Here is a 24345-nt window from a genome sequence, read left to right on the forward strand (position 1 = left end):
GTGTGTGTTTGTTTATGATATAACAAAAACCTATGGAGATCTCAAAGGAATTGAGGCTTAACTTTCTGAACAGTAAGCTGAACATTCAAGGTATCTAGACTAAAATCAAACACGTAATTTTGTTTTTAAGGATAAGTATTTGCAAAATAGGCTTTGATAAAACTAGCATAGTTGGTAGTAGGGTTTTTTTTTTTTTTTTTGCTTTCTTCCTCCTAACAGGTTTTCCAGATAACTGCTTTCTGAATGAGTGGTGGTAAAACATCCTGACATAATACTATATGTGCTATTCTCTTACAGCCAAGGTGGAGAATTTCTGCATAAATTACTATGATTCTCAAAATTTAAATGTGAAAATATGATTGCTTCATCTGTGCAGTTTTGTAATGAAGATGTATACTTCTGAAATGAGACTGCCTGAAAAAAATCTCCCTTTTTTTAAAATTGCATATTTGTTTACATACTTGTCTCCTTTGTATTCTCTTCAGAATTTAACTAGTTTTCCAAAGACTTTCAAAGCCATAAAAGATGTATGCAGGTCTGAGGACTCTGTGTTTTTCCGTAAGGTTTTTGGAACACTTGGAAATGCTGCAGCAAAATTTCGAATTCTCTGTCAGGTTTCCCTTTCCCTTCAAAATGAGAAATGCAGGACACTCTCTTTCTCCAAGTTTGCAAAAGACTGGGAGTTGAAGGGGTTATTTACGTGAGCAGAGAAACCAGTTGTCTTAGACAATCTTTGTCATCAGGAGAGCAAAGTGACTAAAAGTCCAATCAGTCACCTCAGGAGCCATATATTATAATGAAAAGTAGTGTGGTCAGCAGTGGTCTTGGATCAGAGGAAAAAAAACGTGGGTATTGAGGACTGCATCTGCACTATGTTCATTTGAGGGCTGGGGAGAAGACTTTGGACAAGCTCTAACCTCTAGGTCGCGTGGCCTATTGTACTTCTTCCAGAATGGCCTTCTACATCCTTTCTGTTTTTGACTGCTGGGAATGACTAGAGAAAAAGAACCTTTCTAGGCTGATATTAATCCCATGAATATGCCTTTTGATTTTTATATGGCATGACATAATTCTACTAACCTGACAGAAATCCAAGTTGCAGCCATTCCAGTGAGTATGAAGTAGTATTGTCCTGATGACTACTGACCTAGAAAGGCTCATCAGATTCTTTGAGAGGAAAATCTGTTTGCTACTTTCAATCTGTCAGTTCTTCATAATCTTTGTGAAAGCTCTTTTAACCTTCGATAGAGTTTGTTACGTACGTCTCCTTCCATTTTCAGCAGTGGCTTTATAGGATTGCTCCTGATGATTGCTTCTTCTACAGCCGTAATAGCAACAACCTACTTTCTATATTCACATGTTTATAATATTTTTGTGTATTAGAACTACTGGTCTGCTTTTTCATTTGTTGTTAATCTATTCAATTGCGTTATGTTGTGTTGCAGAGCTTCTAGCACTTCTTCCAATTGACTCCCTTATTTCTTTAAAGTGTATGTTTGGGGTCTCCAGAAATGTAAATTTATCCATCCATTATTCTTTCTCTTTGAAGTGCAGCTAGTTATTTTGCCCCTGAGGACTGCATCTAGGCTTTCCCAAAGGATGGCTTGTTTGTTTGTAGGACATGTTACATTTTCTCTTTCATATATTTAAAATATTCATCCACTGAAACTGAATTATTAAATTACTTTCCAACAATGTGGCCAAGCAGATACTTGCAAGGATGAAGATGAGGACCAAGAGAAACCCAGTTAAAGACTTCACATTCTTGTGGTGTGAGCATGCAGTGATTTTTAAGATCAGGATAAGGTCTGTCCTTGGAAACCTGTAATCCCTGCAGACACACTGGGGTAGTGCAGTTACAGTTTTGTTGAGATCTAACCCTCAAGACTGAATCCGATAGAATACCTTCCCACAACACTCTTCCTGCTACCTTTCTTCTCTGTGCTTAACGTTTCTCTTCTGGTATTGTCTCCTGTCAGTGAATACAGTTATTCTGACAACTTTTGCGTGTACATTCAGCGTAGTCAAGGCTTTTCTATCCATTTTCTGTATTTTATCTATTTTCTATCTATTGATTGTTTTCTTGGAGATTTCACTATGACTTCTGTGTCTTCATGTTGCTAAAAACAAAATCCCCTAAGAACAGGTTTTTTCTTTTACAGAACATCCTTTAGCTATTATTTATATTTGGGTTTGAGGTGTCTTCTGTGGTGCAGAAAGACTTTCAGTTCACTTAAGTTAAACCCTTAGAAAATGGGAAAGGAAAGCATAGAAAGAAGTCTCCTTTGTTCCTTCAGAATCCAAGGTTCATAGAATGTCTTGGTTGATGGAGTCTATGGGTTGTTCAAAATCCAGGGAAGACTGTATATGAGCAGTTGTTTTGGCCAAGCTGTGTCTTAATTGCCTTGCAATGAATGAGTAGTCCAAACATTGTATTGTTACCATACATCAGGTCAAGAGGAGCAGTTTCATGAAATACTCTAACACAATTTCTGGTCCTATACCTATGCACACCGATAAAGACATTGATTAAGTCCAAGTATCCACATTTACAAGAAGTTACTGCTTCAAAAGTGTGAGTGGCATCTGCTTACTCATTTATGTAGAAGTGCTTAAATGATTGCCCCTTTAGCAGTCATCATGTTTCTTCAGATATTTGTGTATCACATGCCACCATTTTTTTAATGGCACCATTTATAGTCATCATGTTTCTTCTGAACACGTCCATGCTTTCCGTACTTCCTTTTTTTATTTTAATTGCTGTTGAGTCAGACAGCAGATGATGGAGGAATTTGAGGGGCAGTTATGCTGCAGTAGAATAACTGGAGTCTTGAGCTTCATTAGGATAGATGTATTCACCAGAGCAAAGTGACCTTTGTGGCTGTGGGCCATCAAGCATACAGCAAACTTTTGATGAGTTTCTGCCATCAGAACTTCTCTACCTGATGTTCTACATGGAGAATTGTATTACTTTATACTCTGATGTGTTTTTAGCACCATAGGAATCCTATGCGATGTGATATGCCTACTTGAAATTTAAGGAAATGTTATGGTATAGAAGTCTTATTTCATGGTTACTTTTTAGAAAAGAGATTGTGCAGATGTGAAGGTAATGTTATTTGCCCACATTTAAAATACATTTTTGTCTTTTTTCTCTGTAAACAACTTCAAACATAGCAAACCAGAAAATATGGGCAATGTGAATTTTTGTGTCTGTCTTTTAAAGGGCTCAGGACATCTTCCGCCAGGCGATGAAATTTCAGAATGTCATTTTGGAAGTCCTTCCTCCTTATAATCGAGAACAATACGAGAAGTCTGCTATTGCTCCTCTTTGTTTTCTGCACAATGATGAAGAAGTTCCAAAAACAAAGATTCCGCCTCCTGTTCATCCGAAGCCTACTCTGAAAACAATTCATCTTTCTGGAGCAGGCAGCTTGGATGCTGGTGTACAGGCAACACTACAAGCTAAGAGCCCCAACCTCCCACGTCTGGGTAGAAAACCATCTTCACCCTCATTGTCTCCCCTTATGGGCTTTGGCAATAAAAAAAATGCAAAGAAAATAAAGATAGACCTGAAAAAAGGTAAATCTTTAGAAATTTTTTTTTCTGTAGCATTGATACTTCACCTTTTAACTGAACTAGTGATGTTGAATGTACAAGCAAGTTATTTTTGGTTTAAAAGTTCCAAAACTTCCAAAAGGTAGAAGAACATTAACAGTAATGTTCTCAATGGTCAGCTTTCCTATAAATTTTAGAAGCATTATCTCAATTCACTGATCTTAGACCATCTCAGGTTATGTGGAAGGTGTTTGATTAACACCATATGAAATGAAGAATTCGTTCAGCCTTTTCCCAATACAGGTGTTTGAACGTTCTGCTACTGTTTTCCATTACTTTTTATTCATATCTGCTAATAGACCAGTAGTTAGGATATTTGTAAAATACATTTACGAAATACTCTGTTTCATGTTGACCATAAATTTTATCTTTCTCCTTTTTATTTTCTGCAAACTGTATCTTTTTATCTGTTTTCTTGCTGTTAGTATCCTGGCTTTTCTGTACATGTTCTTAATTGCTACTCCATGTAGATGTCTGTCTTTGCATGGAACAGCAGGTTTATGCAATCCAGTAAAGTGTGCTTAAGTGAATCCCAATTAGCATTTACATTTTCTGTTTAATTTCTGTCTCTGATTTGTCTGGGAGTTAAATTTGATGCTAGAAGTGACCTTTTTAAAAATTGTAACTTTATTCTTTTAATACATAATGAATGTAATCAAGCTGTCATTTCTTAATTTTTGCTATTTTTTAACTTAACTCATGTTTCCTTCTGAACTTTTTAGCTTTGTGTTTATGAAACCTACTTCAGAATTTTTACCATTTTAGATGCCGTGTTTTTGATTTTGAAATTATAATTTATATTTTTAGAAATGATAGGAATGTGATACTGACATATATGAAAACTAGTCTACATAGGTAGCAAATACACTCACCGGAAGATAGATCTTTATGGACCTCGCTATTCTTGCGTGATTTCAGTGACCTTTAATTCTTAATATTGATTATACAACATAATTATTTATTAAACAGTTATCTGTTAACACTTCAGCTTGTTTCTTTCCAAGTACAAAATGCCTTCACTAGAAAGCTTTCTTAACAGCAGTCAGCAGTTTTCACATGCAAATCATGTGGCATTTTCTTTTTTTCACTAACTTTCAGTAAAGCCCTGCTAAATTATATTTATGCTTATAAGTAAGAAATTCTGATTGCTCTGAATTATTGGAATGGCTATTGACAATAATGTGCAAGGTGATGATAAAACCACTTACAGAAAAGGTATGCTCTTTAAAATGAGAGTTCTGGTTTGTCTTGTATTATTGTGGGTTATCCAAAAGCATTGCCATCTGCAGTTGTTGCCAGAGGATTTAAGCATGTATGTTCTGACATTAATACAATTCCTTTCTAGACTCTGCAGAAAATAGGTTCATGTTTACAGCTTTTTGTTTACTTTTGCTTTTTTAAGAGCTAATTCAAATGAGCACCTGTGATACGTTATACTGACATTGATTACTTATTTTCATGATTATCGTTTGGTTGTTATAACTTATGCTGGGAATTCTTTGTCTGACCTCCTAGGTCCTGAAGGACTTGGTTTCACTGTGGTTACCAGGGATTCTTCAGTACACGGTCCTGGTCCTATTTTTGTGAAGAATATTTTACCAAAAGGTGCAGCAGTAAAAGATGGCCGTTTGCAGTCAGGTGACAGGATCCTGGAGGTTAGGATAAATGCTCATTTTACTTGCATTGATGAATCTTGATCTCTGGTTTTCTATGGTTCTGTGATTCTATGAATTCTGTGATTCTCAGGTTTTAATAGACATGCTGTATTTCCTGTACATCTTACTGATGTACAGAATTGAAATTCTTGACCTTGATAAAAATGTACCAAGGCTTTTCTCCTGTTTGTCAAGAAGCTTTTTACACTACAGTTCAGAAAGAGTTGATGGGTACAGGGGTCCATGGGACAGTAGAACGAGGGAAATCTAACTCACAGGTTCTTCAAGCAGGTAAATACATCAGTTCAGAAAAAAAACATGTATTGCCTCCTCAGACATGTCCAAAATCTGATTAATATTGAGGTGGTTAAGTGCTCATTGTAAAGCAGTTTTGCTCAAATGGGACTTTTTAAAATTTTCAGACAGATTGTGGCTTACAATTTCATTATCTAATGGGTTATTTCTACTTAGTAACCTCAAAAAGCTCTTAAGGTAAACAGTTTTAATAATACTTAGGTTTTGTTTTTGTACTTTTCATCTTCAAAGTGCTTTAGAAACTAATTAAGCCTCACAAACCCCCTGCAAGGTGGGTAAGTACCACAGACTTGCTTTAGCAGATGGTAAAAAGGAGGAAAAAAAGGTTAAGTAACTTCTGCAGGGTCAGGAGAGACAGTGGTAGAGCTATTGCTAATTATTTGCTCTCAGTCAACAAATGGCACCTGCATTAGATGAGGGGAAAATGATTAAAAAAAAAAAAAAAAAAACAAACATACAGTTTTGTGGCATCTTTTGTGTCTGGCAGGTGAATGGATGGGACATCACTGGCAGGACCCAGGAGGAGCTTGTAGCTATGCTGAGGAGCACAAAGCAAGGGGAAACTGTCTGTCTCATCGTGGCTCGTCAGGAGGAGGCCTTTCTACCTCGAGAGCTGGTAAACTTTTTTTTTTTCCTTCAAGAGTGGTATTGAAAGGAAGCCCTGTGTTTTAAAACTAGCCCAGGAAATAGAAGTTAACTGATGTTGGCTGAGAAAGCTAGCAAAGGATAAGTCAACAAGTCTTGCTTTGGAGAACTGCTTATATTTGATTTTATCTACTTCAGATAGAAGTTTTACTTTCTTCCCAGAAATTACCTCATAAGCATCATTCACAGTGGAATATGTTAAATGAATTTTGTAACAGTGAGGTCAAGCATGACTGAAAGCAGATTGTTCTCTTTCAGAAAAGCAACAAACTTTAAAGCTGTTTGAAGTGCACATGATGAGTCCTGCAATTTATCAGTAACAAGCTAGTGATGGTGGCTGACCCCAGGTGATGAATCTTCTAATCTGGGCTGCCAAACTGCAGAAGCAGTGAGGGGTAGCATTCGATTGTGTTGCTGACAAATTTTGGAAGTGAGCTTTTGCTTGACTTGCATTTGTCTGACATAATGGAAGAAAATCAGACATCCCAGAGCTTATCTCTAGTGCTTAATTTTCACTTTTCCATGTGGGCATGAAACTCTTTTGTCTCTTTTGTCTCGCGTGTCATGAGAGAACTATATCAGTGTATAAGTGCTATCTGATAGGTACTTGTTTCCCCTCAAAGAAGGTCATCTTTTTGGTCCCTCTTCCTTATCATGATTGATGGCTATGCTTGACCTTTCATTAAGAAGTTGTTGGGGTAAAGGAAGAAGGAGAGCATTTCCTGCTTTTGTCTTGTTTTATCTCAAAAGAACACAAACCCGCCTTGATTCTTTTCTTAAGTGAAAAGCAAAAAGGGAGAAGGAGGCATCTTCCTTTACACTGTTAGCAGAACCTTCTACAGAAATTATCCAGTATGCTTTCTCATAAACCATTGCTGATAGTTTTTGTTTTGTTTCCTTGTTATGGGATGGGCCTTGTTGAGGTAAAGGCGTCCGCTGCCTCTGGTAGGAGGAGAAGCTGTAGAGGAGTTCAGATTCTGTCATGTGAGCCTTTTCTCTTGTGTTCCTGGTGCCTGCATTCTCCTGTAATAGGACAACTGTGAAGTGTCTTAACAAAACTGTTTTTGGCTTCCTTTTTTGTTCCAACTGAGTAATTTTTGAAGAGAATAACGGCAGAGTGTATTGAGCCCTATCTCAGGTTAGTCGGACACTCCTTGTCAGTGGTTCCTAAAAGAGATAAGTTGGTCACTGTGAAGTTCTGTTTAGGAAGCCCTGTGCTGTGGTGTCAGTGTCTTTGTAAACCGTAGGGACATTTCTGAGACTCGAGTACTAAATTAGCTGTTACATTTAAGATTTCTTTACCATATCTTCTAAATTTGAGATTGTTTTTTTGAAAAGGTGACTCATCAAGTTTTGTGGTTGTTTTTTTTTTAAATGTGGTTTTAAGTTACAAAGCTCATCACTTGGAAAATGCACTTTTTCTAAAGTATGTATTCTTTTTTCTCTTCTTCTTTCAGCATTACACGTTATTCTTCTATAGTGTTGTAGTCCAAATTATCTCGGAAATCACTGTAGCAACATGTGGGTATAGTAGCCTGGAAGAATCTAAAAGCTGTTTATAATTTTTACCTTCCCCAATTGCCTTCTATTAAATTCTGGCCCCTACAGCAAGGATTAACTGCCTTTCAAAAGGTGACTTACTTTTGAGTGGCAAGATTGAAATGTAGAAAGTAGCCACATTTATCCTGCTGGCTTGACCTTTGCTTAGATTGCTTTCTCTGCAAAGACTGATGCACAAGTGATGGCCCTCACAGTAATAGTGATGATATGTGAGTTCTAATACTGTTCTGTGTTTCTTATCATCCCAGCCAAATACAACATAATACAAATGTGAGATACTGAAACACATTAGATAATTTTATGGAACAAGCCCTTCTGAATTAAAAAGCCTTTCAGCAACGTCTGTTAGGTAGCTTATGACAGAAGTGTTCATTAACATAGCACTGAACTACTGGATGTTGTTACTAACATGATTCTTACTATGGTTCGTGAGACATCTGAGAATGGTCTTAGTGAAAATTGAAATAAAAATCAGCTTCTTTGTTTCCAACTTGAGCTGTGATATTTCATTAGACTAATCCTCTCCTAACTTGAAAGTTACAGTGCTGTTTTGATCAAAGAGGACAAAAAGTCCAGCACTTCAAATGTTTGTTTTTGGAAGGAGAGGCAGTGGATAATCCAATATTTTTCAAGAACATTTATAACAGCATGCTCAGACTATGTAACATGCTTGCAGAGTTTACTTAAAAACATGAGAATTTTGTTAACGCTCGACAATAGTCGGGTAATTGCTTTATATCAGACTTGTTCTTCATTTGAGCAGTTCTCTAGGGACTTGAATGTAATCTGAAGAAATATTTTCTTTAGATTCCCTGTCACTGATTTTAAGGAACAGGAGAAGACACCTAGTAAATCCACTCACTCTCCACAGCAAGGATACCTCTGGAGCTTGGACCCATTAGAACCCATGCACAGAACTGCTTTCAAGCATGTTGCTGCACTTGAACTTGGCTCCTACATTGTTTTCTGGAAAGAATTTGATGGCAGCATGGGCACAAATCAAATAATATGACAGAGTAATGAAGGGTGGCATTTGGTTGTGTTGATCTATAGTAATATAATTTGTCTTTACCTCATAACAAATCTATTGTTTGGAGAAAGCATAGTTTCGCAAATACTTGCTCTGCCATAAGCTATGTGGGAGCAGAGGTTGGGGCTTTGTTTTGGTCATCTGTGCTGATGAATTGCCAGCAAACAGAAAAGCAGAGTAACAAACCTTTACCATACCAGCAAAGAAAGATGTGATATGTGTGCGAATGAGTGAGTGTTGCAGACAGTGTTATTAAATTATAGAGAATTGTGGCTTCAGTTACACTGGGTCATGCAACATCTGAGTTGTACACTTACATTGTTTGCACATAATGAGGGAATAAAATAGAAAACCCAATTTTTTGTAGCATTGGTATTACTTTAAAAAAAAAAAAGAGAAAAAAAAGAAAAACAACAACAAAAAAAAACAAAACCAGGAGGATCTAATGAGATTTTTTTGATTGCAGCAGATCGGTGAAGTAAAATTTGGACCAACCACAGGCTGTTCTCCTTATTATCCAGTTAGCCAAATGTTCCCTGTAATTCATGCCAGCTGTTGACAACGTAGCAGCTGAGCAGGGAACTGATTCCAAAACTCAGGGGAAGCTCTTGCTTCACTTAATTATAGCAGAGTGGCCAGTGATCAGCACATTCTGTAAGGTGCATTTGGATTTTAAGCTGTTTAACAGTGATTTGTTTTCTGGAGGATGGTTAATATTACAGAGAGAAACTGTCTTAACTGGTTTGGATTTTCCAGCTCTCATCATAGTAAAAAGGATGCACTGCAAACTGCTGCTATTGTTTTGCGTTTTGAAAGAATGATGTTTTGATCATGCATATTTGTTGCATCTTGTTTTTCTGTAGGAAAACTACAGATCTGAAAGTAACATTTCCACTAATAATGATATCAAGATCATTTCTTTCTATTCCTCTATCTGCCAGATATTGGTAAAACAAGCAAAGCTGCTGAATGAGAGCAGCTCTGGTGTAACCCATTCCATACCACTGCCCTCTGCAGTTCTTGGAGACTCTTTACAGATTCTGTTTGGTGCTTTTTTGTAAATGAACCTCCAGGCCAGTGCATATTCTGCACGCAGGCAGAGAAATGTCCATGTATTGCACTTGCCACAATTATGATAGCACTGAGAATATTTGGGTGCATTTGTTCTTCAGACATGCACATAGTGTACATTTTTACATGCACATAATTTGTTCTGAGATTTTCAGCTTACCAGTTTTTTGTAATCACAATTTCTATGGTTTCTTGGCATAATCCTGATCTTTGAAGAATGGGGGAAAAAAAGGAACAAGCCAGCACTTGTAAAACAAAAGCTGGGAGAAGTGATGTTTATGTAATGTAGCTGTTGATCTTTGAGTCTTTTACACATATAATGTGTAAAAGATTGTATAGGATGGAAGGAATTAAGTTAAATTAAGCATGTTTTTCTGCTCACTGTGATTAATTTTTGTGTTTCAGTGTTATACTAATTAATTCCTTCCACCACCTTGAACTTGTGTGCCTGAATGAGAACTTCTTTGCCTGAAATTTTGTCTTTTTTGTTTTTAACATTCAGAGCTTATTTTCTATTACTTCCTTTTAATTGTTTCTTGCCTTTTTATGTTCAGGAAATAATAAATGGAATTTAGATATAGACTTCAGAATTTCTGCACCTGTTTTGGGTCAAACCGGTGATTCTAATGCTGATAAACCAGAAATGACTAAATAATCACAAAGTGATTCCAGAGAGTACTGATTCCCTGTTGTGTTCTCTGCAGTCAAAGTAAGAGAATCTTGAGAAAAATAGGTCGATATATGTATTCTGGATTTTATTAACACAGAAGATTCAGTCTTTGAATTGTTCTGCATAATGAAGAGAAGGAAATTTTGAACACACGTTGCATCTTCCGCTTTAAATTACTTCGTAAATAGCACAAATAAAGTCCTGGGTTTTTTCAAGATTTTTTTGAGAGAGTGTTTTATTGTAAGGGTATTAGATACTATTTCTTTTGTAATAGTTGAGAAATCGATGCAGATTTTGTCTATGCAAACGTCTCTTTAGAGTGCAAAGGTTGTGTAATGCAGCCCCTCAAAGTTTTTCAGCTTCCATTGGTTGTGTGTCTCAAAACATGGTTACTAGTTCATTGTAGCCTGCAGTAGTGGGAGCTGTAGACTGAGGCATAGTCAAGTAGTTACTGTGCTCCCAGTATGTGTCAGTAAGAGATGACACGTTTAGAAGGTAGCACAGCAAAAGGAATTTGCCCTTCTTTCCTGGCGCAATAAACAGAAGGCTTCACAAGAATTATCCCTTCCTTTGCATTTCTTCTGGCTTCTGGAGAGGGCCCCTAACATACCTAAGGGGAATAAATAGCTCAAGTAATGCAGTATTTCTTTTTTTAAATTTAAGCATATTATTTTTATAAAAATAGTTCTGTGTAATATATATAATATAATCATACAATGTATTATATTATTAATATACAGTATAATATTATATAAACGTGATTATGTTTTAATAATAGTAATAATTATAAAATTAAAACTGGAAGTTTTAAAAATTCTCACTTAGATACAATTTTGCATTGCTTTGTTTGCCTTGTCTAAGCAGGGTGTGCCATTAGCGACCGTTTTGATTGAAATATGAGATGCAGATTTTAAAGATGCTGTTACAAAGGCATCTGTTAAAAGAAGGATACATGGAAGAATGACTTCAGTTTACTAGAATTTAGTAGATTGTGACAAAATACAGTGTATGTTTTATATGAGTCAGTTTATTAATTGTCCCTGGACTCTTTGGAAAGAGCATAGAGAATAGTGAGAGTATCTTCTTTTCAAGCTTTTTTGCCAATAATTGTTATGTGGTGCCACGATTTAAATACTTCTCTTTAGCTTTTGCAGGTTTTTGCAGAAAATAATTGCAAAGCATGTAAATGTCTTATTTCCTTCATAAGCCTTTGAAAATAACCTTCCTGGGTCTCTTGCCTTTTGCTCTCAGCTCTGAAAGGCACTCCAGGGAGTTGGCATCTCTTATCAGAAATGAGCAGCCAGGCAAGGGGCAGCCAGCATACTGAGAGACCATAATAGCATGTTGGTCAAGGGCATCGGGCAGGTACTGAAAGGTCTCTTGTTGTGTTAAACAAATGCTATTTCCTTCCTGGCTTAAGTGGGAGCTAATTTTTTTTTTTTAAAGCTTCTCTTTTGGCAGAAGAACAATTGGATAAATAAGGCAACCTTTCTAGTGAGAGATATGCATTAGATTACCATAAATCCGCAGATAAAAAGTGCAGTGGTCAATGAGAGCAGGCGTGGTAAGATTAAATGAAAGGACTAATTGAAAGTGATGTCCCATGGCAGTTGGAGGATTGACACAGCATTGAATGAGTATAACCACGGACTAACCACAGAGGAAAGACTACAGAGCACAGTACTTTTTTCAGAGGTTGCAGTTGTGTTTATAGCGGTGACTGAGCAGTTTGTGTGTTGCGGGAATAAGAGAAGACTAAAAATATATTTTATCTTTGCTTTAGAAGATTGGGAATTAGTTGGTGATATTTAATTACATGCCAGTAAAATTTTAAGATGTTCTAAGAATCCCTTATTATAGCCTTTTAATTAAGAGATCAGAGACCTGAGGTACAGACATGCTTCTAAGAATTAAATACAATTGTTGGCAGAACCTCAATTAATCAAGTGTATCCCGAGACTTAAATGAAGGTTTTCCATCTCTGTTGCTGAATGTTATTTAGTACATATTATTAGGTTTTCTACTCTTAAAACTAGCAAACTCAGTGTTCTCTATTCTCTCACCTTCATTTAAATTCTTCTGAGCTTTTCTGTCTGTTTTATGGTGATTCAGTAAATATCAGAATCAATTTTACTGAAGTTTCATGCAGATACCTAGGTATGCAGAAACACTCCTGTCCTGATTTTCTTCGTGAGGACTGTACTGTTTGCTTCTGTTTGATTGCTGGCTCTGGTCTGTTTAATGGCTGAGTCTGTGCAGCAAGTGGGAAAATTGCCCCTTACTCTTCCTTTGTCTGCTGCACTCTGGGCTGGTAAAACGACACTGGAGAAAGACAGGAAACCCTCATCATCCCTAAGCAGATGGGAGCACTCAGAAACTATGGAGTGCTGGATGAAACACGGAGTTTGCGCAGCAAGAGCTGAGACTGGAGCAGTAAATAACACATGCGACCAGGCTGCAGAGGGGACTAGGAAAATGCATGTGCGTGTCAGAGCTTTTTGCAATTGAGGAAACCACTGAAAGCTGGTGAACTAAAATTTAGCTGAGCTGAAGGAAAGACCTGCCAAGAAAGGGCAAAGAGAGCACAGCTGACTGATTCTAAGTCTCTTCTACCTTAATACTGTTAAGTATGTCTTATTAATACTTAAGAGTTTTGAATCCCTTTTACTGGTTGCAATGTATCTATCTTCAAAGCCAGTCCACCTCAAGGCCTTCTTGAGTTTTCACTGCTTTGCAACCTGGAACTTGAGATTTTATCATTTAGCTTGAGTTACTCACATTTTTCTGCAGCACATGTACTGTTTTTTGCTGGGATGAAGTTAATTTTCTTCGTATTAATTTGTATTACGGTGTGTTCTGAATTTGTTATGAAAACAGTAGTTGCTGAGCACTGCTTACACATGGTCAGGTCCTTCCCTGCTTCTCAAGCTATCCCTGCATCAAACAGACTGGGGATGCACGAGAGTCTGAGATGTGATACAGCCAGGACAGCTGACTCCAACTGACTGAAGGAATATTCTGTGCTACGTAACATGATGATCGTTAATAAAAAGTGGGGGAGAAAGAAGCAGGGGAGTTTGCTCTGGGGCTGCGGTTGCTCGGGGCAGGCTGGGCATTGTTTGGATAATGGTGAGCAGTTCTGTTTTGCATCACTTGTTTTTATTTTTTTCTTGGCTCTGTTGCTGCAATGTGTTGTTTTTTTTTCTGAGCTTTTTTCAAACTTACGAAGCTGTCTTTATTTTTACCTACAGGTTTTCCAACTTTTGCCCTTCTAATTCTCTTCCCCAATTCAGTTTAGGGGCAATGAGTCAGCAGCTATGTGGTTGCATATTAGGGTTTAACAAAACACAGGAGTATAATGTCAGTGATAAATTATCATGTAATTCCTGAAGTGCTTAGGTATGAAACGTTTGTGATGGCTGATACATGGTGTGATTGTTGAGTGACTCATTTATAGCATTCAACTGTGAGAAGCTTTTCTTGGCCCAGAAAAGTATTTGTATTGTCTGTTTCATTTATTCTGTTTGAGTGAATTCAAGTTCTAGGATGGTTTTTGAGGTACGAAATGTTTCTAATAGAGTTTGAGTCTTAGTCTGTTGGAAAAGGTTTGCTTTACCAGGCCATAACTCAGCTGATGGAGGTTGCTCTATTGTAAAGTATTGATGCCTTGGGATAATGTTTTAGCAACGTCAGTGAAACAGAGGCAGTGGGAATTCAGCTCTGTGAGTCACTAGCAGCATTTAATATTCATACTTGCATAATGTAGGAACACGGCTATCACTCATGAAATCAGCTGTCCAAATGAAGCAGTTAAGTGATGAGCTGTTAACTTAAGGAGGGCTGGAGCTCTTTTTGGTCACTGTTAAAAAGGCACTCTTTTCAAGTGCAAGTGAAGATCATCAGGGTAATAATTTGAAACTATTTAGGGAGCATGTGATGAAATTAAATTTTTGATCCTGTTCATCTCTTTTTTTCCCCCTCCTCTTCCTTTTTTCTCTTTCCATCCACATTTTCTCACAAAAAAAGAATGGTTTTTCTATCCTGGATTCGTACTAAAGAGTCTTGAGATGTCACAGACTGAACACCCAGACGTTTGCTACCAGATGCTATAGAATGAGTAGGGGATGAAAATTTTAAGTGAATCAAGATAGTTTACTCATTTTTAGATCAGCATCTCCTTTAATGTTACCATCCCTGTGCAGACATTGCCAAGTTATTCAGCATTGCTTATGGGTAACAAATATTTGATAGTACAGTTAAAGAAAGCTCAGCATTACTTGAATTCAACTTTTGTTGATTTTAGGATAAGACTGAATATAAATAATGAAAAGGAGAGGTTATAAGTTTTATGTGTACGTATGTACGTAATTCTAGTATGTTGAACAAGAAGTACTTTGTGAAGGACTTCATGGAAGGCGAGTGATTTCTTTTTTTTTTTCCAATGATAGATAAAAATAACATTTGCTAAGGTTTTTGTATGATGAAATTTTCTGTTTCTCAAAGAACTTCAGGAAGGAGAATGGTAACAAAGAGCATGCACAGGAGGAGGTATGTCTGAGGGGTGGCCTGTGGAGGCTCCCATGGAGGCCAGAAAAGTTGAGAAATGAGAAACACGGAGCTTCTAAGGGGGAAAACTGCTCTTTGGTGACACGCGCCCCACTGAATGTTTCCTACACAGTTCCTTTCTCCTCACACTTCTGCTCTGCTCCAACCTGGGTCCTCTGCTTCGGCTACAGTCCTTCACACAGGAGTGGGTTTCCTGGTCTCTGTCAGAGCCATAGTCCCTGTCAGTAATGTTCACACCACTCTGTTTCTTGCTCTGCGTGGGGTTCTTCATGTTGAGGAAAGCAGCATGTAGGAACTGCTTGCCTAGGGAACCAGGAAAGTAATGCATAATGGATTGTCTTGAAGGATGGCCAGAGATACCGTGTCCAGGACCTTGAGAAAATCCAAGGAGGATTTTCTCCATCCACATCCAGACAGGATGTGCTGTTTCAGTAGTTCTGGCCTAAAAGTTCTGACAAGTACACATGAGTTTTGGAAAATTAGGTAGGGCACTAAAATCTTCCTTCCAAAACCACGTGAAAGTTAAATGCAAAAATGCTTGTTAGATTTTTTTTCTCTCATTGCACTGATTGTTTTGAAGAAAGAGCAGGAACACCTCCAAATTGTTGATCGGCATTGCCTAATGTCATGGTTCTATGTTTTTTGGGTTTCAGTATTCCACATCAAGACATCATGTAGTGTACGGGGCATAGAACCATGACACCTATACACGTATGAACTCGTAGGTTTTCAGAAATTGTGTTCAGAATGTGAATAAAAGTAACAGAACTGTAAAGGAATTGTCCTCTTCTGGGAAGTTAAAACAGATGTGTAGCACAGGTAGACGTGAGCTCTGGCATCAAGACTGCTATCAGTGTCAGTGCTATGTCATTTTTGTGTTTTGCAGATGGGCAAATTATATTGACTTAATAACATGTAGCTACATTCCGGGACGAATTTGAGTGTGATGTGTATTGGGACTGAGGTTTGTAGTCCTCACGCTCTGGTCATGCAGTTTCTGCATAACCAGTGGCTGCTTCTCATCATTGAAAGTGCATCTGAAATGGATACAAGTATACCTAGTGGCTTCTGTTTCTATTTGTTGTTGCTTTAAAATTTTAGTTTCTGCTTATAATAAATGAAAAATAAATGGAACTGCTTTGGCTGATGAGAAAACATCTCTACTGCTAGCACCTTTGTTGGCAGTTGCATTGATAGTGTATGAACTGCAGCTTAATGCCTGGAAGTTATTCTTCCTCATTAGGTGAAAGAAGAATTGACCCAGCTGATGTTTGCCTGGGCTTCTGTCTGATAACTCAACAGAAGCCCTTTGAAAACAGGCCTCAGTAATCTTTTTCAACTTATGTTTGTGCATTCCCATTTTTCTTATTTTTTTTAATGCTACTGTTACAAATAATAGAAAATGTCCAAATGACAAAATAAGCTATTGGATTGTTTTAAGGTTATTTGAAGAAACAAGTGTGGAATAAAATTTGATGTAATAAGGTCTTTTACATTAATAGATGGCATCTTCTTTCAACACTTTACACCATAGCAAGTCTCCTTTCTCTAGTTTTATTTCTGTGAAGTGCAATATTTCAGACTAGAATCTTTTTCTTTAGACTGATGATTGTAACTTGCTTTAAAAATAAATAAAAATAAAAAGCTCAACACAACAAACACAACCAGCAATATGTAACTCAAAAAAAAAAACACTGGGTACAGTCTTCAGTAAAATTCTTTCTGATCTTTCTATGATGATCATCCTTGCTACGGATACTTGACTTTGCAATCATGTAAGCAGTAACGTAATACAGGTAAAATCTTTAATGAGCCTTTACCAGAAGGGCAGAAAAACCTCTGTGTGGAATAAATGTATGCACAAAGGGAGTTAGTGCAGAATAAGTTACTGCATTTTTGATTCTCACCCTCACTTTTGCTTCACCAAATTCCCTCTGTAGACAGGCTTAAGGGAGGGATATTTTTTTTTAAGGATGTAATTCAATTTTCAGAGGGGAATGGAATTTAACAGCACAACTGTCATTACAGTTTGTGAGCTACATGTAAAGACAGAGTTCTATGGCTTAAATTTTTAATGCAGCTGTGTTTAAAATAAATGTTTTATGTTCTGCTGCAACATCAGTTTTAGGTCATGTGAAACTAAGCTAGTTTACCTTCTCTTTAGACATATTCCTAGCTATTGTTAAATAGAGCATCTTTTAAGCTGCATCATGTGACCAAATGTCTACTAAATACACCATTTGTTGTAACGTTATTTCTTCAGGCTACTTTCCAGAAAAGAGAAGTATTTCTTACATGAGCCTATGTGTAAGCAAGTATCCTGTTTTCACCCATTTTTTCATCCTTATTTTTTTCCATCAGAAAGGAGAGCCAAACTGCAGTGCTCTTTCTCCAGAAACCACAGAGCAGCTGACTTTTGAGATTCCTCTGAACGATTCTGGCTCTGCTGGACTTGGTGTGAGCTTAAAAGGCAACAAATCTCGGGAGACTGGAGCTGACCTTGGGATTTTCATCAAATCCGTTATTCACGGCGGTGCTGCTTTTAAGGTATGGAGTAAGTAGATCAGGCTGTGGTTGCATTAGATTTTTGAAAGTTGGTGTTTGGTCCCAAATCTGTCTTGGTAAATCTTCTGTGGGTGAGGAACTTCTTGCCACTCACTCCTCTAGTGAATCTGTCAGTGGAAGCAGACCCTGTAGGGCATTTGGATACTGGAGGGATGGCAGGGGAGGAAGATTGATGGCGTGTGGATGGGAGGAGAGGCTGTCTCCCTGTAGCTCACAGAAAGAAGTGGGAAAGTTTGCTGTGCTGTTAGACCTGGGGACAGAGAAGTTATCAGCCAATCTACTCTGCTTTTGGTCTTCCCAAACTAATATAGGCAGACCCATAAAACAATTAAAATTTATGAAAAAATATGAACTGTCAATTCTGTGAGGTTAAGAATTATGTATTTAATAAAATATCTAAACTATTGTTGTCAGCATGGCTTATCTCAGCCTGGCATTAACTATGCAGAAGTTATCAATTGTTCCTCAGGTGGACTGAGTTGGTATGGGACAGTATTATGAATCCCTCTTAGAGTTGTACTAGAGCTACTGTATGTTTTTAATTAAGAAGGATTGGATTACATTCTAAGCTTTAGGAAATGTGATAATTTTTTTCCAGATAAAACTTGAAAAATGTATCTTTCTTGAGTTCTTTTGAGAAAATCTTAATTTGAAAGCATAGTACCTGTAACTATTGTGCGTGGATCCATAATGTAACTTTTTTTGTCGTTACATCAGTAATTCCTTGCAGTTTTCTTTTCTGTAAAAATATACCTTTTAATTCAGTTTGTCAGTTTGTTCACAGGCTTTAGCCTCCTGAGTAAGACAGTTCACAGCATAATAACCTATTTATGATGTTTGGTAAATAGTAATCATCAAGGCTTTTGCTCTGATACGAATGTTTCCGGCTCCTATTAGTTACCTGTCCTAGTCCCATAGATATTTCACAGCTTGGATCTTTAGAAAAGCAACAGCTTGATACATGCAGTACAGAATTCTGCCTGTGATTAATTCCAGGGCTAAGTGACAAGTGAATAAAATAATCTCCTTGGTGTATATCAGAACTGAGTTATAAGTGTGATTGGCAAATTAGAGGTGCATAAACTCACGCACATCTGCCACAGAATACAGCTTATTTTACTGTGAAGATGAAACTGCTGTCTATGCTTTCTCACCTCCGTGTTCCCTGAATAATTATCCACATCAGTTGCAAAGCCAGTATATGGCACCAGAAGTAAATTCATTGTTTTGACTAGCAAGGCTTGTGGACTGATGTCCCAGGAGCATCAGTGGGCATACTTCCTGACCAGCATTGCCATGTCACAGAATCACAGAATTGTAGGGGTTGGAAGGGACCTCCAGAGATCATCGAGTCCAACCCCCCTGCCAAAGCAGGTTCCCTACAGCAGGTCGCACAGGTAGGCATCCAGGCAGGTCTTGAACATCTCCAGAGAAGGAGACTCCACCACCTCCCTGGGCAGCCTGTTCCAGTGCTCCGGCACCCTCACTGTAAAGAAGTTCTTGTGCATGTTTGTGCGGAACTTCCTATGCTGCAGTTTCCAGCCATTTCCCCTTGTCCTGTCTCCACTCACCACTGAAAACAGTCTGGCCTCGCCATTCTGCCCCCCACACCTTAGATATTTATAGACCTGGATCAGGTCCCCTCTCAGTCTTCTCTTCCCAAGGCTGAACAGACCCAGTTCACTCAGCCTTTCCTCATAGGAGAGATGTCAGAGATGCATAAGCTAACTATTTTGAGGTCTTTCTGTTTACCACATTCTGTTTTCCCAACTGTTAGTCTAGAGCAGTTAATTTTGGCTTTGAGAGATCTTGCAGACTAATAAAGCAGGGCTTCCTTACCCACACCTAGCTAAGTGTGCACCTGGCGCTACTGGACTCCTTGGCTGGGATGTTATTTAGTCCCACAATACGGTGTGCTTCTGTGACTCCACCTCTGTACTCCCTCATACTTTCCACCAACTGCAACTGTGTATTGATAGATGAGTGTGGGTTAGAAAGCAAATGAGAGCATAGCTGGTGACTACTTGAAGAACATCCTTTCCTATGTGTTTTATACAAGTACTCAGAGAGTGCAGTCATTTGAGAAGTATCTTAAGACGTGGTTTACTGTTGCACATAAACAGAAAACAGCTGTCTTTCTCCTGTCTAAGGACCTTTATATGGAGCAAAACAAAATCAGTGGGTATTAACAATTAATACAATGTCTTGTATCAAGTTAAAAAAAAAAACAACAAACAACTGCTCACATTTGTGTATAGATATTTAAATATGTTCTTATTGTCCTTCTTTTAAAAGAAGCTTTGTTGCAAGATGTTTTTAAACATAAAGCCTTTCTTTCCAGCTAGTAGTTGTCCAGAGTATCTTCTCATGCTATTAATTGTAATTGTCTCTGAAATGAAGCATTACAGATTTAGGCATGTGCATTTGCAATTCAGTGTATGAAGTTTTCTTGGGAAAGTATAACATGGGGAAATCGTAATGCCTGCTGTGATGAGAGTTCTCTCACTGTTTCTTAACAGACGTCTGCATCTAGAGCTTAAAAGGTGCTCTGATTTTTGATGACGTGATTTTTGTTAGGTGCTAATACAGTGGTACTGGAGATGGTTGGGGAGGAGCAGCTTTGTCCATACAGCCAACACTTCTTCTCAGAAGATGGTGTAATACGGAGATGATGAACACATTTGCTTCATTTCTGAAGTAAATGTTCAGTCCCTCTAATGCTGTATAAAGGTTTTCAATACATTAAATGCCTTTCTCCAGTGTACTGGAGAAATAACTGAAGAGTTATTTGTAAGACGTAGTCAGTTCTGAATGCTTACTTTTATCAGATTGAACAGAAATTCTAAGGAAAGGCCACCATTATTTTAGTGTGTGGTTTTGTTGTTGCTTTGAAATGCTGGTACACAAATCTAGCTCTGTTGTATTAGTAGCACTGCAAAGCTTAGTAAAAGGATTCGTGAAGAATGTTTGGGGTTTTTTTGTTTGTTTTGTTTTTGTTTTGGTGCTAGGTAAAGATTTTTAAAAAATACTAAACCTTTTTGCTGCCAAACCCAATAAAGTAAAAAATTCCTAATTATTCCTAGCTAATCTTTTAATATGATATCCTGCAGGATTAAAACTTCACTTTTGCTGATTGATTTGTTGGGTCCCTTTTTAAGCTCCCCTTGTAATTTTTAAAGTGTCTGTTTTACTTCCACTCTAAGAAAGAGGCTACTTGATATTTGTAAGTATGCAGAATCTGTTATGCGAGGAAATATTTGACTGAGTTTAAATACATCATCTTTCCCCACAACTTCTGGGAATTTCAGCCTTGTTCATCTTGAGACCCCTTGGCTTTTCCCTTGAGGTGAACTTGTGATTATCAGGTATTTGCTGTCTGCTGCAGCTGTAATGCAACAGAACCATTATTAGAAATGATGGCATACTTTCCATATGCCTGTTTGTTCAAATCAAACATGGTATAGCTTGAACTTTCTAGGGGCTTCTGAGTGCTATTGCAGTAAATGTTGCTTGTTGTGTGCAGTGGATGGTGAATTGGATTATTCCATTGAAGGCTACCAAGGAATTCCTTCTGAGATAAGTGGCACTGATGTACTAAGGGAAATAACTAGGTGAGCTTTGATTAAATACATAACTCTACAAGGAATCTGGCTTTGTCTCTATGCTGTACTGTAAAAACAAAAAGTCTTGTCTCTGAACGTGGTAGTCATACTAGGTTTTACTCACTGCGACTCTCTACACAAACCCCACATACTGAATAAACTAGGGAACAGTAACTTCACCCTTTATTAGGGTAGTTCAATTGCAGTTTTGGAGATGGTATTTGAAAGCTGTTTTGCTGAAATGCCGAATATTTTTCTACTCAGAAGCTGCAAAGAAGCCTACCTTTCAGAGATGAAAGAAAAAAATGTGTTAAAACAACATCTAGTTTGTTTTGAGCCAAACAGATTGTCTTGTGGTTCAGTCTTTTAAACCAGATCATTACACCGGTGATGTGAAAACCTGTTTGAAAACCTGCTTAAACACTGAGATTTTTAGTCTTTACACGGCAAGAAAGTTTCTCTATGAAGCACCTTCTACTGAGCATATGTGAAAACATTGTTCAACTGACTTTCAGTCCTGCCTTGTACAGTTTTTTTTCTGATCATAAAAGTTGAATTTTGCATTGAATGGAGCATATTACAGAATGGGAAGAAGCGAGATGCATCAGAAGTTATTTAAAAACTGACGTGATTAAAATGTAAAGAAATAAATATGACGTAAGATATTAAAAAAAAAACCAGCAGGCTATTTCAGAGGTTTCTGAGGCAACCATGGTTCATTTAAAAATTGTGTTCTGTAAAGTTGCATAGTCAGGAAATGTAGTCGTGACATGCATTTGTATTCAGTTTATTAAGAAGCTTTAACACATATTTATATGTGGGTGCTTATCCACAGAAAAGAAAAAAAAGTGATCCAGGAGCCCATGGGACCTTAGCAGGAGGACATTAGGACCTGTGAAGTTTACAGTCTTAAAGCAACTCACAAAAACTAAAATCTCCTTTCTTCTAACCCCTGTTGCCATGAATGACTCCATTCATTTCAGCAAATTTTGATAGAACACAAAGGAATTGCAACATGTGCAAGTAATAAAACTTCCTATTCAATAATGTTAACTCTTCTCTCCCTAAGCTTTACCGTATGTGATGGCATCATTTTGAATGTAGAGAAAAGGTGGGGTTAACCTACTGACTTTGGGTATATGTGAATTTATATTGGTATGAAACATTCAAGAGAGTTGGGAGAGTTTTCTGTATCCTTCCCAAATGGTATTGCTGTTTCCTATTCTTCCTATTCTTCATTCCTCCACTCTTCCCGGAAAAGCTTTTCATCCTCCGTCATCTCATCTTTTAGTTCTATTTCCATGTTTTTTTGATGCTGATTTGTGCTGTTCTTCAGTTCTGTAACACCTCTTTCTATTCATGCTCTGCTGTGGTAATGTTAATGGTGCCAAGTTTAAAAAAAATAAAAAAAATAAAAAAATAAAAAAATAAAAAAATCACATAAGCAAGCTAGTTTTTTCACAAGTATTGTAAGTCACTTCAGCACAAATGCCTGAGCCTTGGCAGCAGTAGCATAATAGTTAATTGAACATCATAGTAGTAGAAAAAATAAAAATTGAAAAGTATATATATTTTGGATTACTCAAACGCATGAAGTATGTAAACAGTTCAGATGAGTGCCTTATGCAGAGTATATAATGTCTGTGACTGAATCAGATTCATTTTAACTAATATGATGTTTTTCTATGGAAGTTCTCCTAAGCTTTCTTCATTGCCCTTCTATTGTGGATCTCTTTAGTCTTTCCATTCCCTTTGAGGTCTGATGCCAACCTCATAATTGTGAAGTTCACAAGCTTTTAAAGAAACTCCTATAACATTCCTTGTTTTCTTGTTAAAGAGAAAAGTCACAGCACATGCTTTTATGAAAAGAAACAAATCTCAGATTATGCCAACAATACCAGTAGGACTCCTAAATCACAGAATAGCAGTGTCCACAATTTTATTACGCCCACAACTGTCAGTTAACCTTGGCAATGAAACAGAACAACTTTCTTCAAAGCATAGGCTACTTGGTATGTCTCAACTGCAATTTTGTCATTGACAGCAGGTTTGGATGTTAAATACATGAACAGTGCTAATTAAAATATGGTTGCTTAATTCTTAATGACCATTCTGAACTGGCAACACTACGCCATATGGCGACGTGGTAATTGTGACTAGTGGGACTGTAAGACAAAGTTTTGGAAGTATCTTTTTCGTACCATGCCCTAGTAATGGATAACAATGCATGTAAAATACATTGCAGTACTGCTTCACAATTGTGCTGCAGATACTAACAGCCATAATAGGGATCCCTTTAATTAACCAAGAACTCCTTTTCTTGTTTTCCTTTTTGCGGGTGTGGAGAGGCTGTTTCAAAATAATTTGCATGTGCAAGAAAAGCAGCAACATGTAATTAACACATAAGTACGTGCACCTTATGAACTACTCTCAAAATGTAGTAAGGGGAACGAGAAATTGGTCAGTTAGTGAACATGAAGATTTTTCTTTCTAAAGATGAGGTACTGTGCAATCTCTTGTTTCTTACAGTAACACCTCTGCCTATGTCAACAACATAGAACCATGACAGCCTAATACTTGTTATTTGTTTGTTTATTGCAGGATGGCCGTTTGCGAGTAAATGATCAACTTGTTGCGGTAAACGGAGAGTCGCTTCTGGGCAAATCAAATCATGAGGCTATGGAGACACTGAGGCGCTCCATGTCCATGGAGGGGAACATTCGTGGCAGGATCCAGCTAGTAATTCTACGGAGACTGGAGGCACAAACAGAGGTAAAGCGATAAATGTATTTGTTAGAAGAATGGCCTTCTAGTTTTAGTGGCTGCTGAGAGCTTATCCTGGCAGACTGAATTCCTGACTTCCTAGAAATGTGCATTGTTTCTGGTTGACATCTCCTGAGCTTGCTTTTCCTTTTGAGGCTATGCTAAAGTTTGCTCTTAGTTTAAACAGAACAGTTTGCTGTTCTGATAAGTTTTAAAACAGAAGTAAATGTCCTCCTAAGACAGATGAGTGGGAATTAATGTGCTGATGTAGTTTTGACTATCTGT

General features: G+C 37.5%; 1 protein-coding gene across 1 annotated transcript in view; it reads left to right on the forward strand.

Moving 5' to 3' along the window:
- Positions 1 to 24345, forward strand: part of PARD3B (par-3 family cell polarity regulator beta) — a gene marked incomplete at both ends in the record, with an annotated part of 368067 nt that overhangs the window by 156128 nt on the left and 187594 nt on the right. Inside the window, 5 exons of the mRNA XM_079539163.1 lie at positions 3227 to 3582; positions 5134 to 5273; positions 6076 to 6204; positions 17492 to 17677; positions 23899 to 24069. Coding sequence (XP_079395289.1) covers positions 3227 to 3582; positions 5134 to 5273; positions 6076 to 6204; positions 17492 to 17677; positions 23899 to 24069 — 982 coding nt within the window. The remainder of the gene's footprint in view (positions 1 to 3226; positions 3583 to 5133; positions 5274 to 6075; positions 6205 to 17491; positions 17678 to 23898; positions 24070 to 24345) is intronic.

Source organism: Tetrao urogallus (assembly GCF_951394365.1).
Source record: "Tetrao urogallus genome assembly, chromosome: 8".
Taxonomy (NCBI): domain Eukaryota; kingdom Metazoa; phylum Chordata; class Aves; order Galliformes; family Phasianidae; genus Tetrao; species Tetrao urogallus.